At 43.7% G+C, this 15,158-nt stretch overlaps 1 protein-coding gene across 4 annotated transcripts in view; it reads left to right on the forward strand.

Annotated features, from left to right (window-relative positions):
• Positions 1–15,158, forward strand: part of cfap54 (cilia and flagella associated protein 54) — a 149,453-nt gene that overhangs the window by 78,649 nt on the left and 55,646 nt on the right. For 3 of the 4 annotated variants that reach the window (XM_046297739.1, XM_046297740.1, XM_046297742.1), the window contains 4 exons: positions 4,437–4,592; positions 13,173–13,379; positions 14,482–14,608; positions 14,743–14,919. In XM_046297739.1, coding sequence (XP_046153695.1) covers positions 4,437–4,592; positions 13,173–13,379; positions 14,482–14,608; positions 14,743–14,919 — 667 coding nt within the window. The remainder of the gene's footprint in view (positions 1–4,436; positions 4,593–13,172; positions 13,380–14,481; positions 14,609–14,742; positions 14,920–15,158) is intronic. The other variant, XM_046297741.1, reaches the window with a different exon arrangement.

The following is a 15,158-nucleotide window of genomic DNA, read 5'->3' on the forward strand; positions in this document are numbered from 1 at the left end:
ATTAGTAGGCTACACTCTGCCTATTGGTTTCTGATGCATATTCAAGGAGAAGTGGGTAGCTGTATCCCAATATAGCAACATAGTATGGGCAAGTGGATGTGTCGAATGGAAAGTAGTGGGTTTGTCGAAAGGAAAGTAGTGGGCGTGTCGAAAGGAAAGTAGTGGGTTTGTCGAAAGGAAAGTAGTGGGTTTGCCGAAAGGAAAGTAGTGGGTTTGTCGAAAGGAAAGTAGTGGGTTTGTCGATAGGAAAGTAGTGGGCGTGTTGAAAGGAATGTAGTGGGTTTGTCGAAAGGAGGTTTGTCGAAAGGAAAGTAGTGGGCGTGTCGAAAGGAAAGTAGTGGGTTTGTCGAAAGGAAAGTAGTGGGCGTGTCGAAAGGAAAGTAGTGGGTTTCTCGAAAGGAAAGTAGTGGGTTTCTCAAAAGGAAAGTAGTGGGTTTGTCAAAAGAAAAGTAGTGGGTTTGTCGAAAGGAAAGTAGTGGGTTTGTCAAAAGCGCTCTGCTGTAGGTTAGACTGTTTGATTGAGCAGTGCAATCAAAGTAGTGCAACTACCGTACCGCAAGAGTTTGGACTTTGAGTGAATGAATTTGCGTCGTATTTCACTGTTGGTTTTACACAAATAATAATTGTAGATTTTCACTTCTAAAACTGACGATTGTTTATTTTTGATTAAAAGTATTGATGATGGGTGTACTGTTGATACGTTGTATGCGTGTGTTTACTGTGACTGTCACCCTGATATTGGATACAAGGTAGCTACTTCCCACACCGTTGCCGGACAATAGTACTTGTCAAGTGGAGGCGAAGGGCACTGGGTCTCGGTGATGTTGCAATTCACGCCCTACCCATTGAGGAGTAGACCGTATGTATGTATCAAAGTGACATCTAAATGGTTATTAATATTAGTTATTTCTTGTGTAGACGGTTATCCTACTTAATATAAAATCCCATGAGAGCAAAAAATGGCCACATTAGCTACATGACCGTGATACCCAGTAGGAAGCGCTTCAAGTTGGCAGGCATGTCGATACAACACTGGTGCACTGGTCGCTGGCTTATCGACTCGTTGTGCAGCCCAATGAGCCAGGGTAATTAGCCTGTCTCAAAATACAACACTGCCCCTTTAAAGCTCTTCTTTAAGCCTATAAAATATTGCAACATTACAATTACAAAACGAGTACTTTTTATGTGTTTATAGAATAATTCAATCCAGAGCTCAAGATTAAGGGCGTCCTGTTGTCCCTGGGACGATAACAAATATGATTACAGTTCAAAACAGACTCTGGGACAGTTCTGGGTCGACAGATCCAAAATTCATACTGCACATTAAACTATTTTAAAAAAGCAATGAGGCTGATGCAACGGATCCAACATGATCAAGTTTTATTTCTTCATATTATAAGCTCAACAATGCGCAAATGACTGTAGGTTAGGTGGGAATGTTCCAAAATGCAAATAGCGGGAAACACCTTTCTCAAAAGTTTGAGCAGTTTCATGTAACAGAGATAATACCCATTAGAAATTAAGAAAGAGGTGAGATCTAACTTGCAACTACCGTCTAGCATGGGTTACTTACTTTGCTTATGGAAAGTATTCAGACCCCTTGACTTTTTCCACATTTTGTTAATTAAATTACAGCCTTATTCTAAAATGAATTTTAAAAAACATAAAATCCTCAGCAATCTACACACAATACCTCATATTGACAAAGTGAAAACAGGTTAAAAATATTTTTGAAAATCTATTAAAAATAGAAATATTTTATTTACATTCATATTCAGACCCTTTGCTATGAGACCTGAAATTGAGCTACGGTACATCTTGTTTCTGTTGATCATCCTTGAGATGTTTCTACAACTTGATGGAGTTCCCCTGTGGTAAATTCAATTGATTGGACATGATTTGGAAAGGTACACACCTGTCTATATAAGGTCCCACAGTTGAAAGTGCATGTCAGACCAAAAACAAAGCCACGAGTCAAAGGAATTGTCCATAGATCTCCGAGACAGGATTGTGTTGAGGCACAGATCTGAGGAAGGGTACCAAAAAATGTCTTCAGCATTGAAGGTCCCCAAGAACACAGTGGCCTCCATCATTCTTAAATGGAAGAAGTTTGGAACCACCAAGACTCTTCCTAGAGCTGGCCGCCTGGCCAAACTGAGCAATCGGGGGAGAAGGACCTTGGTCAGGGAGGTGACCAAGAACCCAATGGACACTGACAGAGCTCTAGAGTTCCTTTGTGGGATATCCTCCCAGAAGGACAACCATCTCTGCAGCACTTCACTAATCAGGCCTTTATGGTAGAGTGGCCAGATGGAAGCTACTCCTCAGTAAAAGGCACATGACAACCTTAAGCACACAGCCAAGACAATGCAGGAGTGGCTTCGGGATAAGTCTCTGAATGTTCTTCAGGGGCCCAGGACTTGAACCCTTGAATCTCTGGAGAGACCTGAAAATAGCTGTGCAGCAATGCTCCCCATCCAACTTGACAGAGCTTGAGAGGATCTGCAGAGTTGAATGAGAGAAACTCTCCAAATACAGGTGTGCCAAGCTTGTAGCGTCATACCCAAGAAGACTCGAGGCTGTAATCGCTGCCAAAGGTGCTTCAACAAAGTACTGACTAAAGGGTCTGAATATTTATGTAAATTTAATATTTCTAAAAACCTCTTTTTATTTTGCCATTATGGGGTATTGTGTGTAGATTGATGAGGGGAAAAAACAATTCAATCAATTTTAGAATAGGGCTGTAACGTAAAACAAAATAGAAAAGATCAAGGGTTTTGAATACTTTCTGAAGGCACTGTATATGACTAATGAACTCAAACGTTGATTTAAAAACCAATAGAACATGAGAAAAGTTCTGGTTTCAATGGCATATTAAGTGTTTACAAAACAATGCTGACCGCCTCCAATTCAAGGTGGGTGATATACGGTGCGCCAATGGCATGGTCCTTCACTCCGGGCTATAATTTATATTTTACATTTACATTTAAGTCATTTAGCAGACGCTCTTATCCAGAGCGACTTACAAATTGGTGCATTCACCTTATGACATCCAGTGGAACAACCACTTTACAATAGTGCATCTAAATATTTTAAGGGGGGGTGAGAAGGATTACTTTATCCTATCCTAGGTATTCCTTAAAGAGGTGGGGTTTCAGGTGTCTCCGGAAGGTGGTGATTGACTCCGCTGTCCTGGCGTCGTGAGGGAGTTTGTTCCACCATTGGGGAGCCAGAGCAGCGAACAGTTTTGACTGGGCTGAGCGGGAACTGTACTTCCTCAGTGGTAGGGAGGCGAGCAGGCCAGAGGTGGATGAACGCAGTGCGCTTATTTGGGTGTAGGGCCTGATCAGAGCCTGGAGGTACTGAGGTGCCGTTCCCCTCACAGCTCCGTAGGCAAGCACCATGGTCTTGTAGCGGATGCGAGCTTCAACTGGAAGCCAGTGGAGAGAGCGGAGGAGCGGGGTGACGTGAGAGAACTTGGGAAGGTTGAACACTAGACGGGCTGCGGCGTTCTGGATGAGTTGTAGGGGTTTAATGGCACAGGCAGGGAGCCCAGCCAACAGCGAGTTGCAGTAATCCAGACGGGAGATGACAAGTGCCTGGATTAGGACCTGCGCCGCTTCCTGTGTGAGGCAGGGTCGTACTCTGCGGATGTTGTAGAGCATGAACCTACAGGAACGGGCCACCGCCTTGATGTTAGTTGAGAACGACAGGGTGTTGTCCAGGATCACGCCAAGGTTCTTAGCGCTCTGGGAGGAGGACACAATGGAGTTGTCAACCGTGATGGCGAGATCATGGAACGGGCAGTCCTTCCCCGGGAGGAAGAGCAGCTCCGTCTTGCCGAGGTTCAGCTTGAGGTGGTGATCCGTCATCCACACTGATATGTCTGCCAGACATGCAGAGATGCGATTCGCATCATATCATTAAAAGTCTCATTAATGTTTGGCTATATTTTCTGAATGTCAGCATTGGTTTGGGCAATATGTGTTGTATATCACCTACACCTTGTAGGCTTTTTTACTTTTTTACAGTATGTACATGAAAAATAGATGGAATAAATATAATATTATTCCAATGTTTGCCTCTCAATTATTTTCAGAGTGATTTTTTTGTGATTTGTTTTTCTATATTCTTCTTCTCCCGGACAAGAGGACAAGTGTTAATGTCAAGCCCTGCATTCAACCATTCCTTTCTAAAATAAATCATCAGTCATTCTGGTCTGTGGGTATATTGATGTGTCGCCGTAGTCATATAGCCGTGTGTGTGTGTGTGTGTGTGTGTGTGTGTGTGTGTGTGTGTGTGTGTGTGTGTGTGTGTGTGTGTGTGTGTGTGTGTGTGTGTGTGTGTGTGTGTGTGTGTGTGTGTGTGTGTGTGTGTGTGTGTGTGTGTGTGTGTGTGTGTGTGTGTGTGTGTGTGTGTGTTTTGGTCTGTTGTAGAGGTGCGCCGGGCCATGTGTTTGGTGTGTGTTCCTCTGGATGTGGAGGATACACTGTGTTGTTTCAGGGAGGCCCTGGAGAAGGGCCATCACACTCTGAAGAACTTCCAACACAGCCGCACACTGCTACTACTGCTGCTGGCACACACACAGCCCTGTGAGTACATCCTTTCTATCTCACTTTGCTGTGTGTTTGTGACTCTGGCCTTTAATCAAGTACATTTGCTCATCTCCTGCGTCTTTCTCGCCTCCTTTTAAAAAATGGTCAAATTAATCGAGGAGAGTCAGCGAGTGAACGTGGATGGAAATGTGCTTGAAATGAGACGGTCCTTCTACACTTGCGCGTCATTAGGCAAATTAAGTTTACAGGATCAAAACAAATTAGAAGTTAGAAATGTTAGACATTTTATAGATAAATAGCGTATTGTTTTTAAACGTGTGCATATTTTTTTCCTTTATCAAAACAAAATCTGATTCAAAAGGGGTGTTGCAGATTTAAAAAATAGGATATACATGAATATCCTCGATGAGAGGTGTCTATCGAGGAGGGGAGGACACTCTTCCATTTGCCTACTAGCTAATTGACACACTCCTCGACCACTCAACCACTTATCTGGGTTTCCGGGTCACAAAGGAGAAGGGACGAGATAACCCCTGTGTGTTGCTGAGTGGCGGGAGGAGGAGAAAGAGAGAGACAGCAGCAGCCAAGCCGACTCGCATTAGTTACTAACTTTTAGCTGCCAAAGCTATGTTTTTATCGTCCAATCTGATTATATAGTACCTGTTTTGACTGCATCAACCTGAGAAGAGAAGACAGTTAAGCTAGCTAGGTAGCTGGGTTGGCTTATCAAATCTACATAGGCTGCGCTTTCCCCCGTCCTTCACAATAACATCAGCAGCTCAAATCAATGTATTAAGGAACAGCCTACCTCTTGGCCCTTGGTTGTTGATATCATTCTCATTTAACTTTTCATTCCGTGATTTTAATTGCATCTTCCATTGATCTCCTAAGTTGATTGCCACAACAGACACAGAGCCAGAGACTAGTGCCACTTTGGTGGCTTGTGATTGGCCGACAAAAACAAAAAGCTACACGCCCCACTCGTGAAAAACACGTGCCTCTCTCGGGTTCGTGTGGCCCCGTGAAGACCCCTACTGTGTATACTTCTTCAACTATAACCATATTACATTTACATGAATTAACATAGGTTTGAATGAGAACCATAGGAATACAGAGGTAGCTATTCAAAATGGTCCTGCTCCTTGGCCAATTAAGCTACAAGGCTAACTTGTGAACATTCAGGCTATCCTAACTTCAAATTCTTAAAAACATTTATCAACTATATCTACACTGAGTGTATATTAAGGACTCAAAACATTAAGGACACCTGCTTTTTCCATGACATAGACTGACCAGGTGAATCCAGGTGAAAGCTATGTTTCCTTATTGATGTCACTTGTTAAATCCACTTCGATCAGTGTAGGTGAAGGGGAGGAGACAAGTTAAAGAAGGATTTTTAAGCCTTGAGACAATTGTGACCGACCGTCTCGATTCGATCTTATGTAGCAACATTTGAAATTGTGTTTTTTACATTGGATAAAAGTAAAGACTCTGAGCTAGAAAATGGTATATCATACGGTCGTGGCCAAAAGTTTTGAGAATGACACAAATATTAATTTCCAGAAAGTTTTCTGCTTCAGTGTCTTTAGATATTTTTGGATTATTCAGGATGTTTTACTGTTGGCATGACACAGGACTGATGGTAGGGCGCACATTGTCTTCTATGGACAAGCTTTTTTCCGGATACCCCAAACAATCGGAAAGGGGATATATCAGAGAAAATGACTTTACCCCAGTCCTCAGCAGTCCAATCCCTGTACCTTTTGCAGAATATCAGTCTGTCACTGATGTTTTTCCTGGAGAGAAGTGTCTTCTTTGCTGCCCTTCTTGACAGCAGGCCATCCTCCAAAAGTCTTTGCCTCACTGTACGTGCACTCAACACTTGCCTGCTGCTATTCCTGAGCAAGCTCTTTACTGGTGGTGCCCCGATCCCGCAGCTGAATCAACTTTAGGAGACGGTCCTGGCGCTTGCTGGACTTTCTTGGGCGCCCTGAAGCCGCCTTCACGACAATTGAACCGCTCTCCTTGAAGTTCTTGATGATCTGATAAATGGTTGATTTAGGTGCAATCTTACTGGCAGCAATATCCTTGCCTGTGAAGCCCTTTTTTGTGCATAGCAATGATGACAGCACATTTTTCCTTGCAGGTAACCATGATTGACAGAGGAAGAACAATGATTCCAAGCACCACCCTCCTATTGAAGCTTCCAGTCTATTATTCAAACTCAATCAGCATGACAGAGTGATCTCCAGCCTTGTCCTCATCAACATTCACACCTGTGTTAATGAGAGACTCACTGACATGATGTCAGCTGGTCCTTTTATGGCAGGGCTGAAATGCAGTGGAAATGTTTTTTTTGTGTATTTAGTTCATTTGCATGGCAAAGAGGGACTTTGCAATTAATTGCAATTCATCTGATCACTCTTCATAACATTCTGGAGAATATGCAAATTGCCATCATACAAACTGAGGCAGCAGACTTTGTGAAAATTAATATTTGTGTCATTCTCAAAACTTTTGCCACAACTGTACACTACATTTGAGGAACAATGGGAAAGTAATTCTGCTTTGAAAGTTTATAAACTTGTAAACTCACTTTTGAGAAATTGGACCTTGAATTTTTTGGTACACCTGCTGGAGAGCTCTTTGTCTAAACCCATTCAGCATTGTTTACACCCTATTAAGCCTTAGCCCACCCTTCTCTTTAAGGATTCACATGTGAGGCCTTGTGCTAAACAGTCAGTATGGTAGTGAGTGTACTAAACATCCAAAGATTTCAAGACTATAATATGTATATCGACATGTCTGTATAGACATTAGCACATTAAAGGCTGCTGCCCTATATACATATACTTGAAATCACTGGCCACTTTAATAATGTAACACTAGTCACTTTAATAAAAACTCACAACAAGTACTATTTACAAGTTAATGACGAGCTAATTACAGAAAATCACTTTTTATTTTTATTTTTTTTATTTTTTTTCACCTTTATTTAACCAGGTAGGCAAGTTGAGAACAAGTTCTCATTTACAATTGCGACCTGGCCAAGATAAAGCAAAGCAGTTCGACAGATACAACGACACAGAGTTACACATGGAGTAAAACAAACATACAGTCAATAATACAGTATAAACAAGTCTATATACGATGTGAGCAAATGAGGTGAGAAGGGAGGTAAAGGCAAAAAAGGCCATGGTGGCAAAGTAAATACAATATAGCAAGTAAAACACTGGAATTGTAGTTTTGCAATGGAAGAATGTGCAAAGTAGAAATAAAAATAATGGGGTGCAAAGGAGCAAAATAAATAAATTAATTAAATACAGTTGGGAAAGAGGTAGTTGTTTGGGCGAAATTATAGGTGGTCTATGTACAGGTGCAGTAATCTGTGAGCTGCTCTGACAGTTGGTGCTTAAAGATAGTGAGGGAGATAAGTGTTTCCAGTTTCAGAGATTTTTGTAATTCGTTCCAGTCATTGGCAGCATAGAACTGGAAGGAGAGGCGGCCAAAGAAAGAATTGGTTTTGGGGGTGACTAGAGAGATATACCTGCTGGAGTGTGTGCTACAGGTGGGAGATGCTATGGTGACCAGCGAGCTGAGATAAGGGGGGACTTTACCTAGCAGGGTCTTGTAGATGACATGGAGCCAGTGGGTTTGACGATGAGTATGAAGCGAGGGCCAGCCAACGAGAGTGTACAGGTCGCAATGGTGGGTAGTATATGGGGCTTTGGTGACAAAACGGATTGCACTGTGATAGACTGCATCCAATTTGTTGAGTAGGGTATTGGAGGCTATTTTGTAAATGACATCGCCAATGTCGAGGATTGGTAGGATGGTCAGTTTTACAAGGGTATGTATGTTTGGCAGCGTGAGTGAAGGATGCTTTGTTGCGAAATAGGAAGCCAATTCTAGATTTAATTTTGGATTGGAGATGTTTGATATGGGTCTGGAAGGAGAGTTTACAGTCAGAGCCGTCCAGAGTAGTGATGTTGGACAGGCGGGAAGGTGCAGGTAGCGATCGGTTGAAGAGCATGCATTTCGTTTTACTTGTATTTAGGAGCAATTGGAGGCCACGGAAGGAGAGTCGTATGGCATTGAAGCTTGCCTGGAGGGTTGTGTCCACAGTGTCCAAAGAAGGGCCGGAAGTATACAGAATGGTGTCGTCTGCGTAGAGGTGGATCAGAGACTCACCAGCAGCAAGAGCGACCTCATTGATGTATACAGAGAAGAGTCGGTCCAAGAATTGAACCCTGTGGCACCCCCATAGAGACTGCCAGAGGTCCGGACAGCAGACCCTCCGATTTGACACACTGAACTCTATCAGAGAAGTAGTTGGTGAACCAGGCGAGGCAATCATTTGAGAAACCAAGGCTATTGAGTCTGCCGATGAGGATGTGGTGATTGACAGAGTCGAAAGCCTTGGCCAGATCAATGAATACGGCTGCACAGTAATGTTTCTTATCGATGACGGTTAAGATATCGTTTAGGACCTTGAGCGTGGCTGAGGTGCACCCATGACCAGCTCTGAAACCAGATTGCATAGCAGAGAAGGTATGGTGAGATTCGAAATGGTCGGTAATCTGTTTGTTGACTTGGCTTTCGAAGACCTTAGAAAGGCAGGGTAGGATAGATATAGGTCTGTAGCAGTTTTGGTCAAGAGTGTCCCCCCCTTTGAAGAGGGGGATGAACGCAGCTGCTTTCCAATCTTTGGGAATCTCAGACGACACGAAAGAGAGGTTGAACAGGCTAGTAATAGGGTGGCAACAATTTCGGCAGATCATTTTAGAAAGAAAGGGTCAAGATTGTCTAGCCCGGATGATTTGTAGGGGTCCAGATTTTGCAGCTCTTTCAGAACATCAGCTGAATGGATTTGGGAGAAGGAAAAATGGGGAAGGCTTGGGCGAGTTGCTGTTGGGGGTGCAGTGCTGTTGACCGGGGTAGGAGTAGCCAGGTGGAAAGCATGGCCAGCCGTAGAAAAATGCTTATTGATATCCTCAATTATGGTGGATTTATCAGTGGTGACAGTGTTTCCTATCTTCAGTGCAGTGGGCAGCTGGGAGGAGGTGTTCTTATTCTCCATGGACTTTACAGTGTCCCAGAACTTTTTTGAGTTAGTATGGCAGGAAGCAAATTTCTGCTTGAAAAAGCTAGCCTTGGCTTTTCTAACTGCCTGTGTATAATGGTTTCTAGCTTCCCTGAACAGCTGCATATCACGGGGGTCGCTAGCTAGCTAAACAATGAAACATAATCCCAACTTCTAACGTTACTACCCTGCATGAATCTAACTAGATTCATTGTTAGCTAGCTAGCTAACATTAGACTATATCTAGCAATGCAAATGGATTTGAGATATGACTAATTTTACTACACAGATCATACACGTAACGTTAGCTTGCGAGCCAGCCAGCTAATGTTAGCTAGCTAGCTAACGGTACGCTTTAACTTGCAATGAATTTGATTCAATGTAGCTAGCTAGACTCTCTTGCCCGTATACTATATACACTGCTCAAAAAAATAAAGGGAACACTAAATTAACACATCCTAGATCTGAATGAATGAAATATTTTTATTAAATACTTTTTTCTTTACATAGTTGAATGTGCTGAAAACAAAATCACACAAATTATCAATGGAAATCAAATGTATCAACCCATGGCGGTCTGGATTTGGAGTCACACTCAAAATTAAAGTGGAAAACCACACTACAGGCTGATCCAACTTTGATGTAATGTCCTTAAAACAAGTCAAAATGAGGCTCAGTAGTGTGTGTGGCCTCCACATGCCTGTATGACCTCCCTACAACGCCTGGGCATGCTCCTGATGAGGTGGCGGATGGTCTCCTGAGGGATCTCCTCCCAGACCTGGACTAAAGCATCCGCCAACTCCTGGACAGTCTGTGGTGCAACATGGCGTTGGTGGATGGAGCGAGACATGATGTCCCAGATGTGCTCAATTGGATTCAGGTCTGGGGAAAGTCCATAGCATCAATGCCTTCCTCTTGCAGGAACTGCTGACACACTCCAGCCACATGAGGTCTAGCATTGTCTTGCATTAGGAGGAACCCAGGGCCAACCGCACCATCGGTACCTATCTCGGTACTTCACAGAAGTGTGATTGGCTTGGAGTTACATTGTGTTGTTTAAGTGTTCCCTTTATTTTTTTGAGCAGTGTGTATATCTCTGTACAGCACTTTGAGAAATCAGCTGATGTAAGAAGGGCTTTATAAATACATTTGATTTGATACATGGATGAACGCTTCTCCCTCTCTGTCACAGATGCCATGGTTGCCCTTAGTTTGAAGATGTAATCTGGAGACAGGTGTTAAATACAACAGCCTTCTGTGTTCTCTTTTCCACTCTCTCCGCATTTGCAATCTAACGCCTGAATTTTCTCCATCTCTTTAGCTATCATATTCTACTTCCACCGATTTCCTGATATATCTATTTTTGACCTACACATATTGAGTCTTATGTTATAGAAGGAAGCGTGCTACATGGCAGACCAATCCAAACTCATCACTCTGCATGTCCAGCCCATCCATTATCTCAGCCAATCATGGCTAGCAGGAAGGTTCATATAGCTTTTCCATGGCTAAACCACCTAGGCTTGTGACTTAACCATTTTATTTGTATTTACAGATGGCATAGCAGTTTGTTATTAAGGTACATGAACGATCACATGTTCCAGAAGGCATTCCTGCTAAAAAAAATGTATATGTTACAATGCCTCTCCTGTGAAAAAGTGACGCACAACATAAGCCTAGTTTCCTGAAACGAGTCACAATTAAGACATGGATTGTGTACAGTGCATTCGGAAAGTATTAAGACAGCTCAGGTGCATCCTGTTTCCATTGATCATCCTTGAGATGTTTCTACAACTTGATTGGACTCCACTTGTGGTAAATTTAATTGATTGGACATGATTTGGAAAGGCATACACCTGTCTATATAAGGTCCCACGGTTGACAGTGCATGTAAGAGCAAAAACCAAGCCTCAAGGTCGAAGGGATTGTCTGTAGAGCTCCGAGACAGGATTGTGTTGAGATCCTCAAGAACAAAGTGGCCTTCATCATTCTTAAAAGTTTGGAACCACCAAGACTCTTCCTAACAGCTGGCCACCCAGCCAAACTGAGCAATCTGGGGAGAAGGGCATGGTTAGGGAGAACTGACCAAGAGTTCCTCTGTGGGGATGGGAGAACCTTCCAGAAGGACAACCATCTCTGCAGCACTCCACCAATCAGGCCTTTATGGTAGAGTGGCCGGACGGATGCCACTCCTCAGTAAAAGGCACATGAAAGCCCGCTTGGAGTTTGCCAAAAGGCATCTAAAGACTCTCAGACCATGAGAAAACCGATTCTCTGGTCTGATGAAACCAAGATTGGTTCGACTGAATGCCAAGCATCACGTCTGGAGGAAACTTGGCACCATCCCTACGGTGAAGCATGGTGGTGGCAGCATCAAGTTGTGGGGATGTTTTCAGCGGCAGGGACTGGGAGACCAGTCAGGATCGAGGAAAAGATGAATGGAGCAAAGTACAGAGAGATTCTTGATTAAAACCTGCTCCAGAGCGCTCAGGACCTCTGACTGGGGTGAAGGTTCACCTTCCAACAGGACATTGACCCTAAGCACACAGCCAAGACCATGCAGGGGTGGCTTTGGGAATGTCCTTGAGTGGCCCTGCCAGAGCCCGGACTTGAAACTGATCGGACATCTCTGGAGAGACCTGAAAATAGCTGTGCAGCAACGCTCCCCATCCAACCTGACAGAGCTTGAGAGGATCTGCAGAGAAGAATGGGAGAAACTCCGCAAATACAGGTGTGCCAAGCTTTGTAGTGTCATACCCAAAAAGACTTGATGCTGTAATTGCTGCCTAACGTGCTTCAACAAAGTACTGAGTAAAGGGTCTGAATACTTATGTAAATGTGATAATTCAGTGTTTTATTTTTAATACATTTGCAAAAAAATCTAAAAACCTGTTTTTGCTTTGTCATTATGGGGTACTGTGTGTAGATTGATGAGGGTAAAAAAACGATTTAATCCATTTTAGAATAAGGCTGTAACAAAACAAAATGTGGAAAAAAGTTAAGGGGTCTGAATTCTTCCCGAATGCACTGTATGTGTGCCATTCAGAGGGTGAATGGGCAAGACAAAAGATTTAAGAGCCTTTGAACGGAGTATGGTAGTAGGTGCCAGGCGCACCGGTTTGTGTCAAGAACTGCAATGTTGCTCAAAAGATTCCTGTGTTTTAAAAAAAAAATGGTCCACCACCCAATGGACATCCAGCCAATTTGAAGCATTGGAGTCAACATGGGCCAGCATCCCTGTGGAACGCTTTTGATTCTTTGTAGAGTCCATGCCCCAACTAATTGAGGCTGTTGTGAGGGCTAAAGGGCATGCAACTCAGTATTAGGAAGGTGTTCATAATGTTTTGTACACTCAGTCTATTTACATTAGCATAAATTATATCAAATGTTCTCATCTTAGCGAAGCCTAATGAAGACAATATACAGTTGTGAATGCTACACTATTTTTGTGGAAATGTATTCTTTGTCTTAACTGATTTCATTGCATGCTTGGAACTATGTCTATGAAATTGACATCTGTGTCTCTTTGCCAGTGTTTGAGGTTCCATTCTGTAAGGAGAACAGTAGCAAGGCTCAGGGTCATGGCAGGGTGGACTTTAACGTGACGGTGTGCACTGCCCCGGCCATCGGCCCTCCAGACCTGGCCACTGAGGACTACAAGACCCTGAGTTCAATCTACGGCTGCCCTCTGCCCCCCAACCAGATACACACCGTCATCAACTCCTATAGCAACTCCATACGTAAGAGACATGACCCATATAACACTTTTATTTTTAATTTTCATTTCATTTTTTAAAAATATACACCTTTTTCTCCCCAATTTCATGGTATCCATGGTATCCGTACGGGCTCGGGAGAGATGAAGGTTGAAAGTCATGCGTCCTCCAATACACAACCCAACCAAGTCGCACTGCTTCTTAACACAGCACGCATTCCAACCCAGAAGCCAGCTGTACCAATATGTCGGCGGAAACACCGTGCACCTGGCAACCTTGATTAGCGCGCACTGCGCCCGGCCCGCCACAGGAGTCGCTGGTGTGCGATGAGACAAGGATATCCCTACCGGCCAAGCCCTCCTTAACCCGCTAGGACCTCCCGGTCGCGGCCGGTTACGATAGAGCCTGGGCGCGAACCCAGAGTCTCTGGTGGCACAGCTGGCGCTGCAGTACAGCGCCCTTGACCACTGCGCCACCCGGGAGGCCAACATTTTTTTTTTTACACACATTTTCATGATATCCAATTGGTAGTTTACGAACTTGTCTCATCGCCGCAACTCCCCAATGGGCTCGAAGGTCGAGACATGCGTCCTCCGAAACATGACCCACCACTCTGGGTCATGTTTCCTAACACACTGCTCACTTAACCCAAAAGTCAGCCGTACAAATGTGTCGGAAAAAACACTGTTCAATTTCCGACCGAAGTCAGCTTGCAGGCGCTCGACCCGCCACGAGTTGCTAGAGTGCAATGAGCAAAGGAAGCTCCCCCGGCCAAACCCCCCCCCCCCTAACCCAAATGACCCTATTGTGTTGCGCACTATGAGGCTTCTGGTCACGGCCGGGATGGAACCCAGGCTGTAGTGGCGCCTCAGCACTGCAATGCAGTGCCTTAGACCGCTACGCCACTAACATTGTTTTTTTTAAAGCTATAGTCACAATCAGACTGTTACACTGTTACTCTTCACCAATCCTTTGCTGTTCACTAGTCCTTTGCTGCTCACAATACCAGTAACTGATATTCCACTTGTATCTGCAAAGAAATGGTTGTGATTGATCCTTCTGATTGTACTGATTGTACTGAATATTTGTTTCTGGGTGTGTTTCTGGGTGTGTTTTTTAATGAAAGATGAGGGACACTGGACTTTTTTATCCTACTTCAATCTAGAGTACCTTCAGGCCAACAACCATGACTCTCTCAGGGTACAGGCGCTACATGACCTGGGAAACCTGCACTATTATAATGGAAACAGAAGGTAAGATATGACTGTACTCATAATGTACAGTACTATTTGTATTGTGTTTAATTTGTATGTCTACATGATTATACACAAAATTGTTGAATACCAAAGTTTTTTCTGATTCTGTGTGATTCTGCTTGTAAACCAAGGGCAGCTCATTCCTACTGGAGCAAGGGAGTGGACTGTGCCCTGCAGAGCTCTGGGGTGCTAGACTCATGGGACGGGGTGTCGTGGGGTACAAGTTCCCTCCAACACCAACCCACCCTGAAGCAGGCTGGAGTCTGGGGCTGTCTGCAGGGAGCTTTACTGACCGCTAAGATCGCACAGTGAGTCTGAGTAAAGTTTGTACCAACTTTAGTAGCTCAAATCAAATCAAATGTATTTATAAAGCCCTTCTTACAGCTTATGTTACAAAGTGCTGTATAGAAACCCAGCCTAAAACCCCAAACAGCGGGCGGAGCTAGCATGTTGGAGTGAACGGCTGTGCGTGAGAGGCTCCTGCAACTTTTTTGCAAAATAATCTAATTTAACCTACTTTATTGCACTTTTTACAACAAACGTTTCT

Source organism: Oncorhynchus gorbuscha, linkage group LG14, assembly GCF_021184085.1.
Source record: "Oncorhynchus gorbuscha isolate QuinsamMale2020 ecotype Even-year linkage group LG14, OgorEven_v1.0, whole genome shotgun sequence".
Lineage (NCBI taxonomy): Eukaryota > Metazoa > Chordata > Actinopteri > Salmoniformes > Salmonidae > Oncorhynchus > Oncorhynchus gorbuscha.